The sequence below is a fragment of the Parasteatoda tepidariorum genome, chromosome 8 (assembly GCF_043381705.1).
Source record: "Parasteatoda tepidariorum isolate YZ-2023 chromosome 8, CAS_Ptep_4.0, whole genome shotgun sequence".
Lineage (NCBI taxonomy): Eukaryota > Metazoa > Arthropoda > Arachnida > Araneae > Theridiidae > Parasteatoda > Parasteatoda tepidariorum.
The window spans coordinates 1,235,019-1,259,489 of record NC_092211.1 but is presented as its reverse complement, the minus strand read 5'-3'; the positions used below and the strand labels follow the sequence as shown (position 1 = coordinate 1,259,489).

Sequence of the window (24,471 nt, the reverse complement as noted above, 5' to 3'; positions counted from 1 at the left end):
CAACACAAAAATATGGTAAAGTAAGAAGATATTTTCAAAAATTGTCACTAGAAATAAAAATCATTTATGAATGGTAAATTTTTATATATTTTTTGTCATATATTCAAAAACAATTTTGCTATTGTAAAATTTTGGGCTTAAAAATTGTATCCAAATTTAAAAATTCATTGTCAACAGTTAAATTTCAACTTGAATTTAAAAAAAAAAAACATTCATTTAGCAGTACTTGCACTGAAAGTTATTTTCTTTATGAGAACATTTCCCACAGGGTCATATAAAAACAAGTTTCAGAGAAAAAATTTTCATAAAAAAAATAAAGGTCTGTTTGAATAAATTTAAAACAATGTTTGAATGTTTAGAATAATGTTCGAATTTCAACTTCCCGTGTGATGTTTACAGAGGGAGCACCTTGCTGTTTAATTAAAAAAAAAAAAAAAAACTCGAAGAAAAAAAGCTTGCTATAACACAGCGTAAGCGACCGTTTAGACTTACAACACTGCACTATCTGTCAAAGCACAAACTACTTTTTCTTATTGGGAGATACAGATACAAAATTTTAAGAGGCTGGAAAGAGAATCGGTAGTAAATTTACCCTGAACAGACCCCTGATTATTTTTATTTATTATTTTCTTTTAACGTTCTCAGATAAAACTTTAAGATAATGGTTGCTTTTGTATATAGGTCCATTTTAAAACAATAAAGGAATTTTTGAAGATTATCTCAATAAAGTTTTAAAAAAATTAAACCGATGACACAATTCAGTAAATTTCCTAACCTATAATCTCAATAATACAGAATAGAAATTGGACAAACTGTTTCTAAGATCTTGGTGGGACAAGTGGGATTTAAAAGTAGTCTCAAGAAGAAAACAGAGGAAAAAAACAATTAAAAGAATTCATTTTTTTTCTTAAAAAATCTTACAATTATTTTAAAGATAGTGTTTGGAAACTTAAAAATTTTTTTTTTCAAATGAAACAATGTTTTTCTTCTTTAGTGTTTGGAAATTTAAAAGATTTTTTTCAAATGAAACAATGTTTTCATGTATATTTTATTTATTTATTGTTTAATAAGTTTAATTTGTCCATCATTCCATAACAGTAACTTAAGTAAGACAATATTTTGAAGAGTAATAATATCATTAAACTGGTTTGAAAAACACTTTTTTCTGATTAAAAGCACCTTATTTATTGACCTTGCCTTATTTATTGACCTTGCCTTACTAATTAGGTAAACAATCAGCTGTTCAATATTCATAATACGAAATTAATTAACATTTATTTAAAAGTTGTTCATCATGGTATTAATTGGCATTCAAATTAACAACTGCATATGACATGCAATTAATCACTCATTAACATGTTCTGTTTATAACTTGCAATTGTATTCTAACTAACAACAGTTTACAACATGGTATTAATTGGTGTTCTCATTAACAATTATTTATACCATGTTCTTGAATTAAAAACTTCGACTATTTTAAAAGAGTGCTTAATATATTCCTTAATTTTTTTCCCATTCATTAAAACCATTTCCAATCATCATTTATAACATTTCCAATTATCATTTATCAATTATAACATCCATTTTAGATTTAGGAAAACTGTCTTTTCCAGAAACGAAACAAATTGAAAAAGATTTATTTTAAGAAGATTTAAAGCAGAGAGGTATTATAATACAATATTTTATTTTGTCATTTTTACATAAATTATAATAACTTACAAATTTTCACACATTCATTTTTGCAACACATTTTTCAAGACTTTCAGATATTTAATCTATAATAAGTAATAAATGGACATTGAGTTTCACACAAAAAATTCAGTAGAAATATTCATGATTTAATTGATCGATTTTTATTTAACAATTATTTTTTTACTGTTTCACATAAAGCATCATAGTAAATTCTTCAATGATTTTGTGACCAACAAATGCAGTGTTATGTTTCTGTATGGATCAGCAGTCTTTACAACATTATGAAACAAAAATATTTAGATTTTAGGAGTTGTTTGGATCAATAAATTAGCTATGCTTTTACTGAAAATTTTTAAAACAGGAAGAAGAATAAACAAAGATACAAACTAAAATAAATTACTAATTTCACAATTTTGCAACAAAAAGAAATTTTTGGAGTCAAGTTGTATCGTAATATTTTACAAAATCAGTTAATAATAATGGTATGTTTAATAATATACAGGTTTGATCAATAGGAAGCATACTGTAAATGTTTTATAGTTTTTTTTTGCAATACTTGAACCCTTTTTCCTATGCAGTTTTATGTGATGGCTGTTCCTACTTCTGATCTCATTGGTCTCTTTGAACCTAGACTACATGACATATACTGAGAGTGGACAGAAGTTCTTGTATTTTTTAAGAATATTGGAAAGGTATTTAAATTGTTTACTTCAAATCTGTAAAAGAAAAACATTACAGTAAAATATTGGGGAATAATATTGTGGATGTTGAGAATCCTGCAATGACACAAGTTAATTCATTAAACTAAGTTGTAGTTTATTTACGTCGCACTAGAGCTGCACAATGGGCTATTGGCGACGGTCTGGGAAACATCCCTGAGGATGATCCGAAGACATGCCATCACAATTTTGATCCTCTGCAGAGGGGATGGCATCCCCGCTTCGGTAGCCCGACGACCTGCACGCGAAGTCGAGCACTTTACGGTAGAACAGTTTAACGAGGATCAATACCGCACACCCTCGGTCCCTACACAGACAGATTCAATTCATTAAACTAACACACTTCTCCCTATCACTGTGAGATATTTTTATCGCACAATTTTTATAAAGTATACTTAAATGTTTAACATTGTCATTGCATTAAACATAAATGTTTAAAAAATTTTCTGAGTTTACTAATTTTTATTTTTAAATGAAAAAAATTACATACAAATCTTTGAAAAAGATATGTCCATTTCTTCAGATGATGAGAGAATATTGATATTTTGTTGGGATTTTCCCATCCACTCTTAATAAGTTTTTAAAGTCGAACATTTGTCCTCAACTTGAACTATAATACAGGAATCTATTATATTGCAATTATTTAACACTTTTTTGTAGCAAAATGAAAAATATGAAGAATTTTTTAGCGCATTTTCTGACATTGATATTATACGAATCTTGATGATAATTTTTCTAAATTTCCGCCATTAAGAATAAGACACATTTAAGAAAGATAGGTTTTAACAAACTTTTAAAAACATTTCTTATAATAGTAATATAAACTTGTTTTGCATTTTTTCATCCTAAAAGAAATAAGACTAACGTCAAAATGTTACACTTTTTATTAGAAATTATTAAAAAAAATGGTATTTAAATCATAAAAGCAAATCTGTATAATATTGACGAAGGAAGAACACCATTCAGAAAGAATTTTTTAGTATCTTATAAACAAAAAAGAATCACAGTTCCCTTATTTACCCTGCAGTCAAAAAAAAATTTTAACGATGAAAAATTATTTTATATTTTTATTTTTACATTGTTAAACATTTTCAGCGTTACTCATAATGAAAAACGAAAAACAATCAAATTTCTTTAACTCTTAGGACAATCTTATAGAGATGGAAAAGAAATTCTTTCTTTCTCATTTCTTGACGCCACATTTTTCCCACTATGACATCTTTACATTTGACTTTCAGGCATGCTGGTACGTGTAACAATCAAATAAAGTTTTATAAAAATTAAAATATTTTTTTTTAAATTGGTGATTGTTAAATTTTGCCAAAATGGTTGAAACTAGTGTGGAGTAAGGAGTTATCAACAATGTCAACCTTCATCTATGAAAAGGCACTCCAACATAGAATTGAGTTAACCTGTCTTAGATACTAGTGAATTGGAATTATATTTTTGTAGTGGTAGATACACTATAGTACTCCACCAGAATTTTATGTGTGGTAGAATTGGACGAACGGGTACCACTAGTTGATTCATTGTTTTTTGTGAGAAGCCGGGATCACCGTATTTTTTGAGTGCTGATCGTGAAATGTCTAGTATGTTCATGGTCATAGTCGCTCCTGTGTTGCCCTTAGCAGTCGAGTGTGTGTGTGATCCAGACTGAGAAGCAATAGTGTGAGGAGGACAATGTCGCAATCACAAGCAGCAAGTCAACTGTTCAATGTGGACCATCCATCGAAGTAGACGTGTTTAAATCGTAGTGGGCGTTTCCATCAAGGGCTTAAAAATTTAACACAGAAATTTGCATTCACACAATTTTACATTAAATCATACGAGATTCATATCGCACAATTTCAAAATCACACATTGAGATTCATGTAATTTAAACAAATAAACTCACATCGACATTTTTATTAAAACATTGACAGCATTCTGTAGATAAATTCTTCCAACATTTCTGGTAGTTTTTCAGCTATTCAAAAAGTGTTTTTGCATATTATAACTTTTTTGAATTTCTATTTAAAACTTTTTTTTTTATCAAACTTATCCCTGTGGTATAAATTAATATGGAGTAATAAAAACTAAAACATTTTTTGCATTCTGTTATTTGCACCTAAATTTCGTCAAAATAAGATGGCGAAGAGAGGGTTGAAACTAGTTACAAGAGTTAATTGCCAGCAGAAGTTTTTTTTAACTGCAATTTTGTGTTTGCATACAGTTTTTCATTTCATCTAAGTCTACAGGACATGCAGTGTGTTGTCCTTTTTAAAATAGATATTTCTACAAAGAAAAAACAGTATTTTTGATGTATTTATACTGCAAAATTAACTCATTTCTTCATTTTAGAACCCAAGAAAGTTATTAAGATGGTTGTATGGTAGTTATATTTTATCTTTTTCTTTTTACTCTGCATTTTAAACAGAAGATGGAAGTTTCTTATTGTTCAAATCTGGCAATAAACTCTAGCATCAAGAAAATAGCCTTCTGAATTTTACAGAAAAATTTCACTTTCAGACAACACTAAATCAATGTGACTGCATGTAGAGAATCAAATTAACATAAAATATAATAATTTTTAATTGCAAAAAAATATTACCATGCCTCTTTAAATGGAATCACATTTGAACCTGAGCAAGAACAACATCTCTAATGCCATCTGTCTGAAATAAAAAATAATAATTTTTAATAATCCTTTTTTTTTAATTTTTTTTTTTTAGAAAATTATAAACAGAATTTTGAATACTTTTTGGAGAAGCTTGTCAACAAAAGTTTGTTAATATTATGGATTAAAATGATCCTTTATTAATAAGTTAAGTTTTTTGATATCCAATTTATTAGAACTATTATACAAATATAGAAAAGTTACTCTTAATTCACAATTCATTATTACTCTTTGGTTTACATTTCATATTATAATGCAAAGTTTGAAACACAAACAATTATTTATTTAGTTTTTATTTTGATGAGCTTTACAAATAATTATATTGAGTTGTATAGGTGAGAAATTCTATAAATTTTCTATAATTTTTTTTTCCAATTTTGCCCAGAAAAATAGCAAAGCATGTGAACATTTAGTCAAAATTAATTTGTTTAATGATTTAAATATCATTTAATTAAGTTTTCCGACAAAATTTGTAAAATAAACAATTATAACTTGCGTTTACCTCCTTTGAATATGAACCAATCTGTTTTTCCTTCAGCTGAATTGATAACAAATGATTTTCTCATATAGTGATTTATTTACGAAGTGAACCTTATTCTAGATAATTAAGTCTGAGGACAATATTTTGACTGAAATGTACTCATTTAAGAAGTTCTTCCTCACAGGATGTCTGTTTTTTTTTTCCATTTCTAAAAAAACAATTTAGTCAAGAATAACAAAATTATAGTTACTCTTGCACTAAAAAAATTACTACCTAAAAAATCTCTTTATTTGTCTTTTTGTGTTAGATATTGTAAAACAATATTTTTAAAGCTGTGAAAAATCTAAAAACTAAATTAAATTCATTTAGAACTTAAACTTAAATATCAAGAGGAAGCTGCCTTATAACTAAATTCAAATACCAAAAAATTATAATAATTAGTGATATTAAACACTATCTTTTAATAACTACTTTAAAATTTGAAATATATTAGGAATTTTTTAATCCTAATGTTCTTATATTTATGTAAGCTGAAAGTTTTTTAAAAAAAAATTTACCAATTTTTTACTCTCACATGAAATGTTAATTTAAATTACACTTAAATATTGAGGGAAATCTACCTTATAACTAAAATAAAATACCATAAAAATTACATTAATTTGCGAAATTAAACACTATATTTTAATAACTGCTTTAGAATTTGGAATATATTAGGCTTAGTATTAAGCTTTTATATTTATGCACACTTGAGGTTTAATAGAAGTTTCATTTGATACCAATTGTTTACTCTCAAATGAAATGTTAATTCAAATTACATCAGAATATATAGGCTATATTCATACATATATAGTTGGCATATTGAGACTTTTCACTGATGGTTAGAATTGTAAGGCAAATAATAAAAAATACTAATGATTTATTAAATTATTAATAAAAAACACAGGATGAAGTTTAATTTCTTATGCCCAAAACATTTTGCATAAATAAGTACTATTGAAATTTTCAACTTATCTTTTTTTGTTATATTTTTATGTATTTTTAAGATAAGTATGTTCACTTACTGAAAATTGCCTTAAATATTTCTGTAGTAGTAATGCATGAAATATTCACATTTTTTTTTACCAAGTTTTATTTTAAGAAATTATAAGTCAAACTTCCGCAACTTAAAGACATAAAAATATATTTTAAATGCTGTCATTATATAATTCATAGTCATTACATAAATCATTATATGTCTATCATCACATATTAATAGTCATTATATAAATCATAGCATTGATTGTTTTCATCACTGGAATGCTATATATAACACAGCTATTTAACATATATCTTATAAGGAATTCCATTTAGCTGCAATATTAGACATTTGATACATGATATCAGAGCATATTTTCTTTATATTAATTTATTAAATAGCCATCAATAAAATAAATTTAAATATATGTATATTAATTTTGAATGGTAAAAATATAAAGAACACAAAGACTAGCTTTTTAAAAAAAAATCAAAACAAGGTTTTTATTCATTTTTCTTCTTCAAATAAAAATAAGCTCATCTGATTTTATTTTTCAGAAAAGACCATTTTTGAAACCTTGTCAATGATTCAATTAAAAAAATTTCAAACAATAAGAAAGAAGAGCTCAAGAAAGAAGTTTAAGAAGTCTGTCATAATTCTTAATCCAAAAGTGATTCTTTATGGTTTGGAAATATTTTAAGTTTACTAATATATAATAATTATAAAATTCATATATGTAAATAAATTGACGGAAAACATGAACAAATGATAAAAATAATGAATTTATTTTTGTTGCTATAAACAAGGCATTGGAACCAATCAGTGAAAGTTCGATATCTCTCATATATCTGTATTGTACTGTTAAGTGTCAATGTTTGCAGAAATTACAGAAAATCTGGCAATGATTATATAAAAAGTGAGTTGATTTTATCGTTAATACTATTATTTTTGGCTTGAAAAAACATAAATAATTAGTGATGTCTTTTATTGTTTATTATCAGTGCAAATTATCTCTAAAAATTTTATTATCTTCAAAAATTACTTGTGTAAAACTTTCTGTAGACAGAGTTCCACTTAAAATAAAACAGAGATACTGTGCCTGGTGATCGAAATATGATTTCTGGCAAATTGACAATTTCCTGAATCAAACAGATTGAATAATTGTCAAGGCTGTGTCGGTTTACAAAATGTAATTATTATTTTATTCCTTAGCATAAAAATACATATAATATATATATCATAGCTGCCAACAAGGATAGGAAAACTCCAGTAGATTTTACGAAATAATATAAAGTTCATCATAATTGTTACATAATATACTAAATATTTACACACAGGGATTTTTATAGTAATCAAAATAGAAAAATTGCAATATTTTTCACATTACGATTGACAATAAAATTACTTGAAATGTTATGCATTATGTATACTCATAATTTCGAATATTAAAAGGCATTTAATTTATCAAAGATAGTTAAAAAAGTTTTTTAAAATTAAATTAAAAAGAGAGTTCTGAATAAAAATAAACTGAACATCTTATAACAAAAAAGTAAAACAATGTAACATAAAAGGCTTCAATTAATCTTTTTATGTTATTCCTTTTCTGTAATTCCTTTTTTTAATTTACTATTCAAAACGAAATGCTTTCTCACACTTTTAAATTCACATCCTGTCCTTTAATCTATTATTTATTCTGTTTATCGTCATTTTTTGGTTGAAGTATGCATTAATTAAAAGTAAGACATTTTTCCCTTTGCTCTTTGTGGGAATAGCATGACCTATTTAATAAATTAATTACAATTACCATTAAGATTTCCCTCATTTCCTAAAACAAGACATTTTACAAATTGTCTTTGCAAGATATTCAATAACTCTTATGAAGCAACACGACAATTTTGTGCCACTCTCTCTCTCTTGTCCATCATCACATAATGATTAAATAAAATTAATTTTCTCTCTTTAAAATCCTGTGCCTGTTTGTTCTGCTAGCNTTGTTTTATTCTTCATTTTGAACTTATCTAATGAGTGCTGTTTACTTGCAGCTTAAGCGCAATAAATGTTACTTATTGTTTTTCTTAACTTTCTTAGTGTTTTCTTGTATTTATTTATTTATTTATTTATATATATTTATAATGTATTTGTAAACAGAAAAGCATAATTAAAATACTAACTGTAATAGCAAACATGGCTTCCGCTTCCTCTAATGCATTGGATTTCAAAATGTGAGCGCGTCTCTCATTCTCTGTCCAAGACAGCAGTAGGCGTGTGGTGCAGGCATGTCCCCAACTTTCTCCCAAAGCTGGAATCAATTGAGAAGTCCCATCATCTTTGACTTTAGTGGTCATCTGATTAGTAAGAACAACCTGAAAAACGAATCTGACATTAAATAGTCGCCGAGCTGAGAAAATTGATTATTATGATGGAAATTTTTTAGAAAAAAAGTGCAGTAATTATTTAAAAAAACAAGAGATATGGGGAGATGAATGAGAGAATTGATATCAGGGGGAGTTATTTCATATTGATAGAGCAAGGGGAGCTTGACTTTTGGCATCAATATAAATTTAGAGTTGCTACCATTTAAATCATATAACATTTTATTAAAAATATGCATCTTAATTTACTTAAATTTCAAACTGCGAAAAATATTTTATAAATGGTATAAATCGTCTTAGAAACTTGTACTAATAGTTCATAATTACAAATGAGTTTTTATTACAAAATATAATAACCTGGAATATTTTTTAATAACATTGTTGTAAAAATCATTAAGTAATAATAATGATGCATACAACATATTGTAAAAAATTTAAATGCATTAATACTCAAGTCATTATTTGTAGGGCAAAAGAACAAAATTTTAAAAAATAGACACAAAATAAAATTAATCATTAAGAACAATATTGTTTAAGAGCAAATGGGTGTCAAACTAATGATCACTATTTCTATTGACATTCCTTTAGTAAAAGAATATAATTGACAATTAAATGAAAATAAGAAATCAGATGTAGAATGAATAAAATACTGCTTTCTACTAAAATAAGCAGTAATAACTCCCCTTTCCATTTGTCAGGAGCATTAGAGTATAGTTATGAGGTTCAACTATCTTAAGCAGGAGTGCTGGTAAATTTTTAAGACAGTTTTGGCTCATACAGGTAAGAAAAAAGAATACTGGGAGAGAAAAACTCCCCTCTTTGAAATACGCAATTTTTTTTTCTTCATAGCAGTGGATGGCTTTAGACTTCATGACAAGGGGAGTTCTTTCTAAAGACAAATTATATGAATTCTTAAACATACATGTTTACAGATTTAAATATAAATTTTCTTGCTGAGTACGAAGAATAGCTGAAACAAACTGAGCTATAAGTTAAGCAGAAATGGAAGGCTGAAAGAGAAGAATTCACACAAACGGTTGGATATTTTTATTTTAATTATGTTTGTTAAGTTATTCAGGTTAAATAATAATTTAGAACAATGTTTTAAATTTAAAGATGCTTCATAATTTAATGAAAAAGATACGCGTTTTATAAACGAATATCAACCAGCTATACTTTCTTTTTCCAAGATTTTCTGTTAGTTTTATTCCATTTAAAACAAAGTTGTTATAAATTTATGTAAAAATAAAGAACATGTTATGTACCCAAGCAGTGAAACACTTATAAATTAAATTGAGTAATTATTTTAAGACTTCATATATACAAAGCCAGAATATATCGTACAAGTATCCAAAAAGTGAGCAAAATAAAGAATTGGGAAAGCAGTTCCAGGGGTCAGCATGCTCAGAGGTTGGCCCCCTAGTAATTATATATTTTACACTATATAAAATATATATATTGACACAAAGTGTGCATTCAATAAACAAAATATAAAGTTCAATAATTTTACAAGAGCAAAGCATTTTAATAAGTAAGTAAATACTTTAAAACTTTATATATACAAAGCCAGAATATATCGCACAAGTATCCAAAAAGTGAGCAAAATAAATAATTGGGAAAGCAGCTCCAGGGGTCAGTATGCTCACAGATTGGCCCCCTAGTAATTATATATTTCACACTATATAAAATATATATATATATATCGTCACAAAGTTTGCATTCAATAGTCAAAATACAAAGTTCAGTAATTTTTAAAGAGCAAAACATTTTAATAAGTAGGTAAATATTTTAAAACTTCATATATACAAAGCTAGAATATATCACACAAGTATCCAAAAAGTGTGCAAAATAAAGAATTGGGAAAGCAGTTCCAGGGGTCAGCTTGCTCAGAGGTTGGCCCCCTAGCAATTATATATTTTACTCTATATAAAATATACACAAAGTGTGCATTCAATAAACAAAATACAAAGTTCAGTAATTTTAAAAGCGCAAAGAGTTTGCATTTTAATATGTAAATATTTTACAGTAATTTTAAATGAGCAAAACATTTGCATTTTAATTAATTTAAATAAAGAACGAAAATTTTTAAGTATTGTTATTAAAAAATTCAGAAAAAGAAACTATTTTTTTTTTTGTACAAAAGGTTTGAAAGATAGGTTTGAAGTTTTTTTTTAGAATGACTCATTCAATTCCCTTTATTTGGAACATAACTCATTCTTTTAGAATAAAATGACACATTTAAGCAATCTTAGAAACATAATCCTTCCATTATTTTTTTTAAACTTTGTAATTTTATTCACACATTTATAGAAAATAATATCAGTGTATCATAGGACGTAACTTAAGGCAGCTACTCAAAAAATTATTCCTGATATTGGTTTTCTGTTAGAGCACTAATTAATTGCAAGACTAAAGTTTCACAGCTAACAAAAAATAATCATAAAAGTTATTGAGCTTCATTATTTAAACTGCATGAAATTTATAACTATAATAATAAAAATGAGACACATAAATAATAATTTACTTTTAATAACATAGGGAAATTGCTTATAAAATTATTCTTTTAACTTGCCATGCATAAATATGCCATACCCTATCAATAAACCACTGATGTCCCCCTAATGACTTATAAATGATACATAGATAGTGTAATGCACACTTTCTATTGACAGGCTAAACTAAAAGTCATTGCAAATTGAACAGAGTAAAAATATTTAATTATTAAGCTTCCAATATTTAAAAGTTATGAAAATATTGATCTAATAGTTGTATTAAATTTAATACTAATCTAATATTAAAATTTAATGCAATCTGCTGAAGGGTATAACTTTAAGTACCACAGAATTTTCTGCAAAGATCTAAAAAGATTAAATTCCTCCGATAGTCTCATTTTGTGAATAAATAAAAAAATTAAATGAAAGATTTAATAAATACTTACAGCAACATTAAAGTAATTTGCAATTTTTGAATGAAACAATTAAAATAAAGATTTAATAAATACTTACAGCAACATTGAAGTCATTTGCAATTTTAACTAAGCTTTGCATTATGCCATTTAAGAGTCTATTTCTCAAAGAATAGCTACCATCANATTAGCATTAATGCAACAATTTTTTTGACAAACATTGATTTTAGCAATTGTAAAAAAACTGACTTGTTGGTTTGGTGAAAAAAAATAATTTACAGATTTCTTTGAATGGGAGTACAAAAGCTTTCAGAGAGAGAGAGTGCAATATAAAATCTATTATTAATTATACCCAACTAATTTTCGGATATTTTAATAAAGTTAAAAATGCAAAAACATTTTGACTCATTTTGTCAAAATAAAAAAATACCAATAAAGCATCAAAACAAACTTGAGCCATAAATGGCTCAAGTTTGCCCACGGGCAGAATTTAAAAATAGAAGCAAATATTCTAACCCCTTCTTCCATGTCCACCACAATCTTTGCGTTTCCTAAATTGCGCAGTCGCATAGTCTACATAGAGATCAAAGATTTCTACATTTGTTTAGCAACTATGGGAGAATTTTATGTGGCATTCTAGTTTAACAGGGTTATAATAGAGCAAATTTTGATGCAAGCAAAGTATAGCTAAGTTGATAACATTTTAACTGTTTTGAGACGCATTTCCGTCTAAAAAATGTGGGTATAATGGATGAAATAATTTAAATTAAGAAAATTAGTAAATAATTTAAATTAGTGAAATTAAAAAAATATCTAAGAAAAAAATTTCTAGCTTTTCTTTAAAATTCCCTGATTTTTCCAGGTTTTTATCCAAATTTCCCTGATTTTTCCAGGTTTTTTCCAGCATAAAAAAACTCCCTGATAATTCCAGGTTTTCAAGGTTTTCCAGGTGGGTGGCCACCCTGATATTGTCACAAAGTGTGCATTCAATAAACAAAATACAAAGTTCAGTAATTTTAAAAGCGCAAAGTGTTTGCATTTTAATAAGAAAATATTTTATAGCAATTTTAATGGCGTAAAACATTTGCATTTTAATTAATTTAAATAAAGAACAAAATTTTTTAAGTATCGTTTTAAAAAAATTCAGAAAAAGAAACTATTTTATTTTTTTTGGTACAAAAGGTTTGAAAGATAGGTTTGAAATTTTTTTAAGAATGACTCATTCAATTCCCTTTATTTGGAGCATAACTCATTCTTTTAGAATAAAATGACACATTTAAGCAATCTTAGAAACATAATTCTTCCATTATTTTTTCAAACTTTGTCATTTCATTCACACATTTACACTAAATAATATCAGTGTATCATAGGACGTAAGTTAAGGCAGCTACTCAAAAAATTATTCTTGATATTGGTTTTCTGTTAGAGCACCAATTAATTGCGTGACTAAAGTTTCACAGCTAACAAAAAATAATCATAAAAGTTATTGAGCTTCATTATTTAAATTGCATGAAATTTGTAACTATAATAATAAAAATGGGACTGATAAATAATAATTTATTTTTAATAACATAGGAAAATTGCTTATCAAATTATTCTTTTAAGTTGCCATGCATAAATATGCCATATCCTATCAATAAACCACTGATGTCCCCCTAATGACTTATAAATAATACATATATAGTGTAATGCACACTTTCTATTGACTGGCTAAACTAAAAGTCATTGCAAATTGGACAGAGTAAAAATATTTAATTATTAAGCTTCCAATATTTAAAAGTTTTGAAAATATTAATCTAATAGTTGTATTAAATTTAATACTATTCTAATATTAAAATTTAATACAATCTGTTGAATTGTATAACTTCAAGTACCACAGAATTTTCAGCAAAGATCTAAAAAGATTAAATTCCTCCGATAGTCTCATTTTGTGAATAAAAAATAAAATAAATGAAAGATTTAATAAATACTTACAGCAACATTAAAGTAATTTGCAATTTCTGAATAAAACAATTAAAATAAATATTTAATAAATACTTACAACAACATTAAAATCATTTGCAATTTTTGAATAAAACAATTAAAATAAAGATTTAATAAATACTTACAGCAACATTGAAGTCATTTGCAATTTTAACTAAGCTTTGCATTATGCCATTTAAGAGTCTATTTCTCAAAGAATAGCTACCATCAAAACCATAGCGAAAATGAAAAGCAATACTGTCCACAACAATTAATGAGACCTAAGATTATAAAAAATAGGTTTTTTTAAAAATATATTGGCTCCTTGAATGAACTATATAATATGTGTAGATTATATTTTTAAACAAAACTAAATAAAGGTTAAAAAAAAATACTTGGAAAATAACTAATGCATAAGTGAAAAAAATCATAAATAAATAAAATCTGCCTGATTATTATTAAACATGTTAAATAAGTTTAAAAGATAATACAGTGGTAATAAATAATTAAAAATAAAAGTAAGTACAATGCTTATAAAATTTCTTCATAATTTTACGTTTTCCTTTTAAAAAAAAAATTAGCAAAGAAATTGCGAAAAAGTTAAAAACACATTTCTTTTAAGCCATCTGAGCAATGACAGTTTTCAGCTTCAGACCAGCTTTTTTTAAATTAAAAATACTCTCTTTCTTGTGAGATGATAGAAATCCTTTAGTGACATTTTTTTATATTTAAGAATACCAAACTGGTGTTTATTACATATATATATATATAGATAGATAGATTATTAAGGGTGATGTAGAGTTAGATCAAGTATTATCTTTATACATTTTTCAAGCAGTGCCAAAGCTAAGACAAAAGCTCAGAAAAACATAAAACAATAAAATGTCGTAATTATGTTCTATAAAATACATTTTTTTAAATAAAATGAAATGAAAATTGTTAAAAAAATTTTATTAGTGACTAAAAGAAAATTGCGAATTACATAATATCCACATAATTCTCTTTAGATAAATATGGGAGATAATGGAAATGACTATAGAACACCCTTATAAATCCTTAAACTATGAGTACCGAAAAAAAAGATAGAAAGAAAAAGAAGGCAGTAAAAAATTACAAGAACTACTTAAGCTCTATTCTATTAAGTAAGAACTACCTCAATTCTTATGTGTACCATGGGTTACAAAAAAACATATAAAAGAAATAAAATACAATCAATGTAGCATAGTTCACTGGATATTTATGGCAACTTAAATAGTTCAACTTTAAGGGATTCATGTCACAAAGAAAATCATTGGAAAAGGATGCATAACTTAAATTTACTAGGCAAGAAAATACTGTAACAAACTAACTACGGGCTTTGGAATATTATTTACTAACATTAAATCTGATTAAGTCAGATTTAATGAGGTATTAGGTAGAAGAAAAAAAAAACATTAAGTTTAAATTTTTTTCAAATTGCTTTCTGCTAAAGTTGCTTAACTCATGAAAACATTGCAATAAAAACAATTTGAAACAAAATGCTTGCATATATTTTGTAATATAGTTTTAAGAATAAGAATTTTAAACCTTTGAAATAAAGTTTTATTTAGGTAAAGGTGAAGTAAAGGTAAACATATTTTTATAATTTTGCCAAATATTTTTGAATTACAATTTCTCATTTTAGCCAGTTTTATTAAATTTGTCAGTTGCATATTGAATCAACAACAACACCAACAAACAGAATATTTTAGATACAAAAATTCCAAGATTGAAATCAAATTATTAAGTCATTTTGCAATTTTTAAATTGGTATTAACAATAATGTTAAAATTTAAGAAAGAAAAATTTTAATTTACATACAAATATATTTTAAAAAACAACAAAAATTAAAGAACTTTCTATTTTTAAAAAAATTATAATTTTAATTGAATCCACAAAGTCTGTGCAAAACTAGTTTTTCTTTAATTAATTGGAAAAATAGTAATTAACAATAAGAATTATGCAGACATTTAAAAAGTTTAATTAAGATAAAATGTATTTCAAATAAATTTTTAATTTTAATCATTTGTATAAAATTTTTTATTTGCATGTACTATACATAACAACATTTCAAACGGAAAATTTTAAATGTATTTTAAATTACAAAGAAAGTAACCTGCTAATGTATTACGAATGAACTAATATTAAGAAATATGTGAAGATATTAAAATTTCAAAATAAAAAATTAAAGTTTACATACATGTAAAATTTTGAGAACATAGAGTTTTAACCCATTGACCGTTCTGCACGTAAAAATTCGCATTTTAATCTGCAGTCTTCTCTGCATAGCAAAACCGGTTTTTCCATGTTAATAGATAGTTGAATAGCGTATAGGGGAGAAACATTCTCCCAACTTTACCCTTTTGCTTAACCGCCAGTGGGTTAAATTGGTATCTTCGATTGAGACAGGCTGTTTTCCTCAAAGCATACTAGTTTTCCAATTATTTGACAGATAAAGAATAATAAACAGTAAAAATTTTTGTAGATTTTGAAAAAAAAAAAAAAAAACTGGATGCTTAAAAGATTAGATGAACAAACACAAAATACATTTTAAATATGATTTCATGTTTTAATCATTTGCCATAAATTTTTTATTTATTTAATTTTCTTTCTATTGTCCTAAACTGTCTTAAAGTGTCCAAAACCTTGAACTTTGGTAAAAGGTGAAAAAATTCTGAAAGGTGTAATTATTGTACACATAATTGCATATATTAATAAATACTTGATATTTGTGTACAATTTGCTATAACTTGTTAAAGGAAAATGATATAATGGGAAAATATTTTTGTTTTGAAGCTCCACAATTCATTGAACAACAAAATTGAATACCTTTAAAAAATAATAAATATGCTTTCAATAATGATAAATTATGTTTTTGCACAAGGATAAAGAATGTAATATTAAAAATAATAATAAACTTTTTTAATAAAACAAAATCTTATCTTCATTTTGTTTCTTGCTCAAAAATTAACCTTTTATTTTTCACAATATTTTTTTTTTTTTTAAATTGTGACAATTTTAATAAAAGGATTTCGGACAGCTTAGGGCAGTTTTGGGCAAAGGGGTGTTGGACAGGACCGTTTAAACCGTGGATTAATCCATTCTGTCCTAAACCTTGCCAACTCTGATTTATATACATTTACAAGTATTTGTACAAGGCGGGTTACAATAAAAATACTACAAGAAAATTACTCACATTTTTATGTTGCTCAAGAAACTTATGTAAAACATTTATCTGAGCAATAACTTCTGTATATGATTTACAAGAGTAGTAATGTACTTTTTGTAAAATTTTGTCTATACTAAACTCTAGAATATCAGGACCTATTAATTAAATAAAATATTTAAAATAATGAATAAATTAAATAGATTTAAAACATTAAACAATAATGAAATGTTTTTTTCGAACCTTCTAAACCAGCTTTATACTTGTTAATGGAGCCATTAGCTATTTGCACCAGCCTTTGAACAATAAAGCTTCCTTCTGTATCAATATAAAATGCTTCACCGCTTAAACCACTGATTGACTTCGGGATTTGAACATTCGTGCACAGTTGCATGCTAAAATGGATGTAATAAGATTTAATTTACATTTTCAATACAAAATTCATACATTTTAAAAAGGATATGACAATAAGTCTTAATTTATAAAAAAAAGTCGAAAATTGTCATAAATTTTTTATATAAAATAAAAATGTTGTAACATAGAATATGCTAAATATACAGCATTGAGAAAAAAATAATTATCTATCTCATATGTCACAAAATGTTTTAAAAAAATATATAATGTAATGATAAGCTACATTTTAATATGGAGACCATCTTTACAGTTAAAAACTTCACCTCCCAAGTAGAAAATAAAATTATTCCGTAATTTGTTCTGTTACCTTGTGGAAATTTTGGAATCATGCTCAGCGCGTGTAAAGAAACAATACTAAGGAATAGTTTGATGCTTTGAAAAAACATGCAAAAATATTGCTCGAAATCTTTTAGTATAACTTTGATACTCTTAGGAAATTATTATTGGAGTTATTTCTTACCTAACTTCTGATATGTTCAATTTTTTTAGCATTGCAAGGTAATATGCATTATTATGTGTGCATGCATTAGGAATTTTAGAAACACTGATAACATTTTATTCCTTATATTACTTCAAATACACTAATATCCTGAATATTTCAGAGCAAAATTTCTTTCTCTACACTTTATGTGTTTTCACAAGCATTGCTAACATAAAGAAATATAATACTTGTACAGATTATATATTCTGAATAAAATTTTTCTGCTTATTATTTGTGTTGTCAAAATTCATTTTTCTTCATACTAAACTAATCCTATAGCAAATACAGCAACGGCAAATAAGAGTTTTTAATTGATATTCTACCTTATACATACTTACTCATAAAAATAGATTTTTCTTTGAGACTTTGTATATAAACCTATGCAATAATTACTTACTTTACTTAGTAGAATAACCCTAAGCCATTTTTGGTTTAAGTCAGGGTTGGCAAGATTTTGCCGCAGGTGGAAAAAACCATGGTAAATACCGGTAAAAACCGTCCGGGCAAAAACAGGTTTTTGCCAAGCAAATTGGCAAAAACCTATATTTTCCAAGATGAGAGGACAAAAACACATTTTTGATACAAAATTATTCCTAAAATTGAAATATATACTATAAATATAAATAATTACAAAAAAATTAACAAAATTATTATTCCATAATTAAATGATAATGTAATAATATATCATTTTAGTAGTTTAAAACATTATTGATTGGAAAATTTGTGATTATTCTCTTTTTTCCAGTGAAATGAACTTATTTTAAATTAATATAACTATAATTTAAAGCATAAAATATCTATCAACATGTGTAGTTAATTATTGTACAAATAATAATTTTTTATAATAAATAATAATATTATACAAATAATAATATTTATTTATTTGTAAAAAAACATTTATTTTAGGATTCTAAAATGAAAAGAGATCAAAAACTTTCAATCTTTTAAAAATTATTACCCTTATATTAATTATTAATATGTTAAAAATAATTTTTTCATGTAATGTATCAAAATTATTATTCCTTATGATTGATTTAAATTTGTTTCAAGTATTTTGTAATAATATTTAATCAGCAATTTAGATAATTTGGTTTTTGCCGGTTTTTACCAGTTTTTGCCGGTTTTTACCAGGTTTTTGCCACTGTCCTGGCAAAATCCCCTTTTTGCCGGCAAAAACTCCAACCCTGGTTTAAGTATTACTAAAAAGCACTTATCAAACAAATCTTTCTCCAATTCTTAAATTATCTAACATTACATTTTGTCATTACCTAAACAATTTTGAATAACATGCTTAGTTTACAATCAAGTACATTGCTAATTTCATTAATTTATTTATTTTCATATATAAGCACACATTTTACGTACATAAGTTGTAACTTAATTAAAGTTAACAGGCAAGAAAACACTTAATAAAAATAAAAGCTTAAGTAAACATCTGCAATTATATTATTTTATATTAAATATTTAAAATACCATCTATTTACTTTCAAAACTAAGTTACTGACAAAGTGGAAAAATAAAATAGGAAGAATTAAGAAAGTATTTTCCAAGTAGGTGAAACTGATTTCTTTAATCAAATTTTATAGAACATAAAGAACTCAATACAATAATCAAATGCATGAAATTATGTGATTTATCAATTTAATATTAATCAAATTCTATTCTATAAGTGTTTAATAAGGACTTTAAAAATACATTTTATTTCAGCATAGAGTAAAATATTTAAAGAATGCAATTGTATATTTTTCTGTTCTTGAAAATTTGATAACAATAAGCAGGCAGCAATTGCCAGCAATCATACAAACCAGTAATACAATAAGAGTTAGCTACTGATGGCTTGTACCACTAACCATACAAACCAAACCATTAACCACTTTTTTATTAATTATTTACAAATTAAAGAAACAATGCTATTAAGTCAATGTTTTTTTCTTGTAACACACTAAATAAACAAAATATTTCTTTGGTTATAAGGAAGAATTAAAGTGAATAAAAAAATTGCAAAAATAATCTGTGCATGTAGAAACAAGCTACTTATGGGCAATAAAAAACAATACCAAAGTTGTGTTTTTCCAGATCCGGGTGAGCCACAAATTTCTGTAACTTTCTTCAATGGTATTCCACCTTTTAAAATTCTATCAAGTGCTGTGCATGAGGTTGTGATGGGATTCAAAGATTTTTCAACTTTTAATACTTCAAATGCACTCAGACCAAGACTATGAGTAACAGAAAGAGACGAAACTGGGGGAAAGACTAAGTCCAAAACTTCTAGTGCCTCTTCCGCAGACAATCCAGCTTCTGAAACATACAAGAGCATAAAAGAGTTGCTTACCTAGGAATATTCTATTACTCTATTATTATCCTATTACTAATATCGCATGTGAGCCATTTTTCCCCAAAAATATAATTAAGCAGATAAAGATTAAAATTTAAAAAACAAAAGGTATAAGCAAGATTTTATAAGAGCTAGCACAAATTTATCACGACAACTTCAATTTAATTTTTAAAAACTTTATGAAGAGCAATTGTAGTACTGAGTCATTTATATTTGTGGTAACAATAAATAAATTATTTCTTTCAAAAACAGAGAGGATAAGAAATAGTAACTATTCCTATAATTAATACATAACTAGTTCTTGAATGAATATTATAAGAAATGTATTACACATAATACATTTCTTATAATATTCATTCAAGAAATACTATTCTTATGTGACCTGCTTGGAAACCGTAAATAGTTAAATTACTAGAAGTACAGATTGCCTTAAATCTTTTACTATTTAATTAAATTAAAATTAGCAATATATCCTTATTTATTTTATTCTCTTTTGACGACTGTGATTATAAATTAATTAAATGTTACAATTTAGACTAGTGTAATTGTAGGTTAGATTATGTAATGGTAAGATTTTAAAATTTACAACAACAACAACAAAAAATCACATGATAAAATGTAACAAATAATGACAGCCCTGTGTCAGAATTGCGGTAGCATTACAGAATTACGGTAACATTACAGAGGTTTTGCAGAAAGATTTTTCATTTGAGAAAGGGGAAATTTTGGTTTTCCTTTCTGCATAATTTTTCAAAAAATGTTTTTTTTCTTCTTCTTTTCTGCTGAATCTTTTTTTAAAGATGTCTTTCTTGCACATCAGATAGGAAAGAAATAACCATGGTTTTTCAATTCTCATTTGAGATTTTTTAAAAAAAAGGGGGGAAAACAGTAATTACTGGCTTTAGCTAGAATTTCAGAATAATAATATAAAATAAAAAATTCAGAAATCGCAAAAGATTAAAAGATAGTTTGCCCCAGAAATTATGTTTTTTTCTTTTTCCTTAAAGAACACCATATTTTACATACACTTATTTAAGTGTCTCTTTTTTAAAGAGTAATATTTGCGTAATCTTTATTTTGGGAGTTAATACACAGATTTTACAATTTTTAATTTATGTCCGAATTTTATATTTACTATCGTTTAATTTACTTGCGAATTTTAATTTGTGAAATGATCTAAAAAATTCGAAAGAAATAATTAGTGCATTTTTCTACCTACAAAATGCAAGAATATCATGTATAATATAAAAATTAAAAAAATATTACATTTAAATTTTTTATTCTATACTTCAAATTAGCAACTGTAACTTCACGTTTCTATTACTTTAAATTAGTAATTGTTACAATTAAAAGTATCTTAAAGCAAAATTTTAGTTCTAAGGAAATTTGTCGCAGAAAGCTCGAAAAAATTCTGCCACAGGGAATGACAGTTAAAACAAAATATATTTAGTTCAATATCACAAAAACTCAATAAATTTTTAACTTCCTTGATACAATAAAAATCAAAATTATAATTTCTACTCAATACAATTAGTTAAGGAGTATTTCCGTATAGTGACCTGTCGAGACAACTACAATTGCCTAAAAGTCGCACGGATTTTAAGCTTTCAAATTATGTTAAAGGTTTGCCTGAGAGTGGCTACGATAAATATATGTGATATCTTATTTTAAGTTTCTTGGGAGTAACTGCCTAGAAGTTGACATGATTTGATGATTAGTGAGTCACAGATAATGACACAAAAATCTTCATACTGTTTGTCTAAGATAGGTACTCTTCCCATCACAAAGTCTGCGGCAGTCTGGTGCTATGGAAACAAGAAGGAGGCACTTGAGGGAGGGTAGCTTCAAGGATAGCTCGAAGAAAGAGGCCTCGTTTTCTCTCGCCGAAACCAGTCCTAAAGATGGGATCCCGCACTCCTACTTGAAATAATCATACCTCATTACCATAGTCACAGCCACATCTCCAGACGAATGTCTGAAAGAGTACTAGACTTTGACAAACAGTATTATTCTTATTATTTACTTGTAAGCAAATATTGGCATAATTTTATATAGCAATGTTTTAAACAAAGTACTTAAGAGAAACCTACACATGGAAGACGAATTTGTGACTATTCTCCAAGGTTTTTGATTGTCATAGCAAAAATCCAATCCTGGGAGGAAAAATTTTCCATATCATCAAATCAATTAAAACAAAGCAAAGCTAATAATATCCCTCAGATAAATGTGTCATCTAAATTAAAGATCTTAAATTTAAGTATTATTTTTCTAAACTTTTCAAATTTCAAAGTCCTCAGTCATTTTAAAAAGTACTGCGCTGTTGAGTAATTATTCAATCGGTGAAAAATTGTTTCAAACAAAAATTCCCCCCAATATTGCACTAGATGGTTCAATGTCATTTTTAAATTATGTGCTTGTCAAATTACTTTTTAGGATAATATAAAGAATATTGCCGTAATGCATGGAAATGACTAATTTAAAACAAAAATCGTGACTCATATTCAAACCAAAGAAGAAAACTTAAAGATTTTGATAAACATACTCTTTTATTCTTAAATCTTTAATAAATACCAACGCGCTTAGATTTAATAATAATAAAAAATAAAAACTGGCAAAAAAATAGAACAGATTGACAATCCCATACCTTTGGCAAGCTCGTTAGGCTTAAAGTTTGACAAATCCTCGACTGTTAGAAATCCAGAATTACAAAGTTTAAAACGAACACTGGATGATATTGGGAAAGTTGACAAATCTCTAGACATAATGAATTAACTAATAATTACATTTTATTGATTGCATACTTTCGATGCTATATTTTTAATATGAAATAATTATAAATGAAAATTATAAGTTTTTACTATTCCTCTATGGTTTCAACACCACCTAGAATCACATATGTTTGTTTTGAAAGTTCCGCATTAATTCGAAAGACCCGCTGCCGGCTGCCTTATTTTGCTACACAAAAAGTCTGCTTCTGATGGTGATGAGCTTGATAGCTGGTNTATTAACATACTCTTAATATCAAAATGACATACTTTTATTTAAAAACAAATAATAAACATAGCAAAGAAAACATTCATTTTTATTGTTACATTTATAAATATCTAAAAATTCGAAAACATTTTCGCCTAATTTCTTTTTTAAACACAAATCTCCTCTTTTCCAGTGGCTGTTTACGAAATAAATGTAAACACAATCCATCAATGAACCAATTGTTTCATCACACCAAGTACGAGATTACGCGAGAACACAGACAGGCGTGCACAAAATTATTGAAATTTTTATTTTAATTCACAATAAACGCGATAACTTCCCAAATTCTTGCAACCATGAGTGATAGTCAACAGCCAATCACAATGCGAAAAGCCCATTGATCCGACGTTATCATTTCCTTGTTGCCATTCTGTAGTAGAAACTATGGTTTAAAATTAGTTACCAATTCCTTAAAAGATAGAGACCCGATGAGCTTAACAGCCATATTAAGAAAAATATCGATGATGTTTTTCACACTAGGAAGCGCTGCAAGCTCTTTACCGTCTATACTTCTGGGTTACTGTTTCTGGTGTATTTTGATTGTTGTAGTTCATCTACGTCGCACTAGAGCTGCACAATGGACTATTGGCGACGGTCTGGGAAGCATCCCTCAGGGTGATCCGATGACACGCCATCACAATTTTGATCCTCTGCGGAGGGGCCGGTGCCCCTACTTCGGTAGCCCAACGACCTGCACGCGAAGTCGAGCACTTTACGGTAGAATAGTTTAACGAGGAAAAATACCGCGCACCTTCTGTCCCTAAGCAGACCTATCCAAGTGGTCACCCACCTGCAGACTGACAGCAGCCAGTGAGGCTTGACTTCGGTGATCTGCTGGGAACCGTGTCTCAACGATCAGTCCAATGCGGGACTGGTGTATTTTGAAGCCATTTGGCTTAGAACGTGATCATTCCGTTTTGAGATTCTTTTAAATAGTAGTTCTTGCAAACGTTGTATTTATTTATTAATTGTGTTTACAATGAATTCTAAGACTAAATACCACATGAAATTACGGTACGCAAATATCATTTTTTTAATTATAATATTAGTTAAGTAGAAGTTTAGTTAAGTGATTTGATAAAATGTGATTTGATCAATAATAAATATGTAAACTTAACAATTGAAAAAAGAATCGCTATAAAACACTTCTTACCTTGTCAGCAATAAAATGCCAACATTAAAATTTAAACCTGAATTATAATTTATAAACTTAATCTTGCTG

General features: G+C 26.7%; 1 protein-coding gene across 2 annotated transcripts; it reads right to left on the bottom strand.

The window, feature by feature from the left end:
* Positions 1 to 1,665: 1,665 nt before the first annotated feature.
* LOC107440252 (DNA repair protein RAD51 homolog 3) lies at positions 1,666 to 23,211 on the bottom strand. 2 transcript variants are annotated; one of them, XM_043055518.2, is made up of 8 exons: positions 22,861 to 23,211; positions 19,939 to 20,179; positions 17,230 to 17,381; positions 17,017 to 17,144; positions 13,949 to 14,083; positions 8,735 to 8,926; positions 5,002 to 5,065; positions 1,666 to 2,408 (listed from the first exon to the last, which is right to left on the bottom strand). In XM_043055518.2, exons 1-7 carry the CDS (start codon positions 22,976 to 22,978, stop codon positions 5,021 to 5,023), a joined length of 1,011 nt encoding a protein of 336 aa, XP_042911452.1. In that variant the 5' UTR covers positions 22,979 to 23,211; the 3' UTR covers positions 1,666 to 2,408; positions 5,002 to 5,020. The 2 variants fall into 2 exon arrangements, with proteins under 2 accessions (XP_042911452.1, XP_042911454.1); XM_043055520.2 differs by lacking the exon at positions 1,666 to 2,408 and adding an exon at positions 3,278 to 4,184 and having other exon boundaries at positions 22,861 to 23,141.
* Positions 23,212 to 24,471: the final 1,260 nt, after the last annotated feature.

What these genes read in the sequence shown, in the direction of transcription:
- LOC107440252 (XM_043055518.2), bottom strand. Translation starts at nt 22,978, where the DNA reads ATGTCTAGAGATTTGTCAACTTTCCCAATATCATCCAGTGTTCGTTTT. An exon ending in CAAATGACTTCAATGTTGCT is followed by an intron (nt 8,927 to 13,948) that starts GTAAGTATTTAT and finishes TTCGTTTTTCAG; the next exon opens with GTTGTTCTTACTAATCAGAT. An exon ending in AAGCCATGTTTGCTATTACA is followed by an intron (nt 5,066 to 8,734) that starts GTTAGTATTTTA and finishes TTTTTATTTCAG; the next exon opens with ACAGATGGCATTAGAGATGT.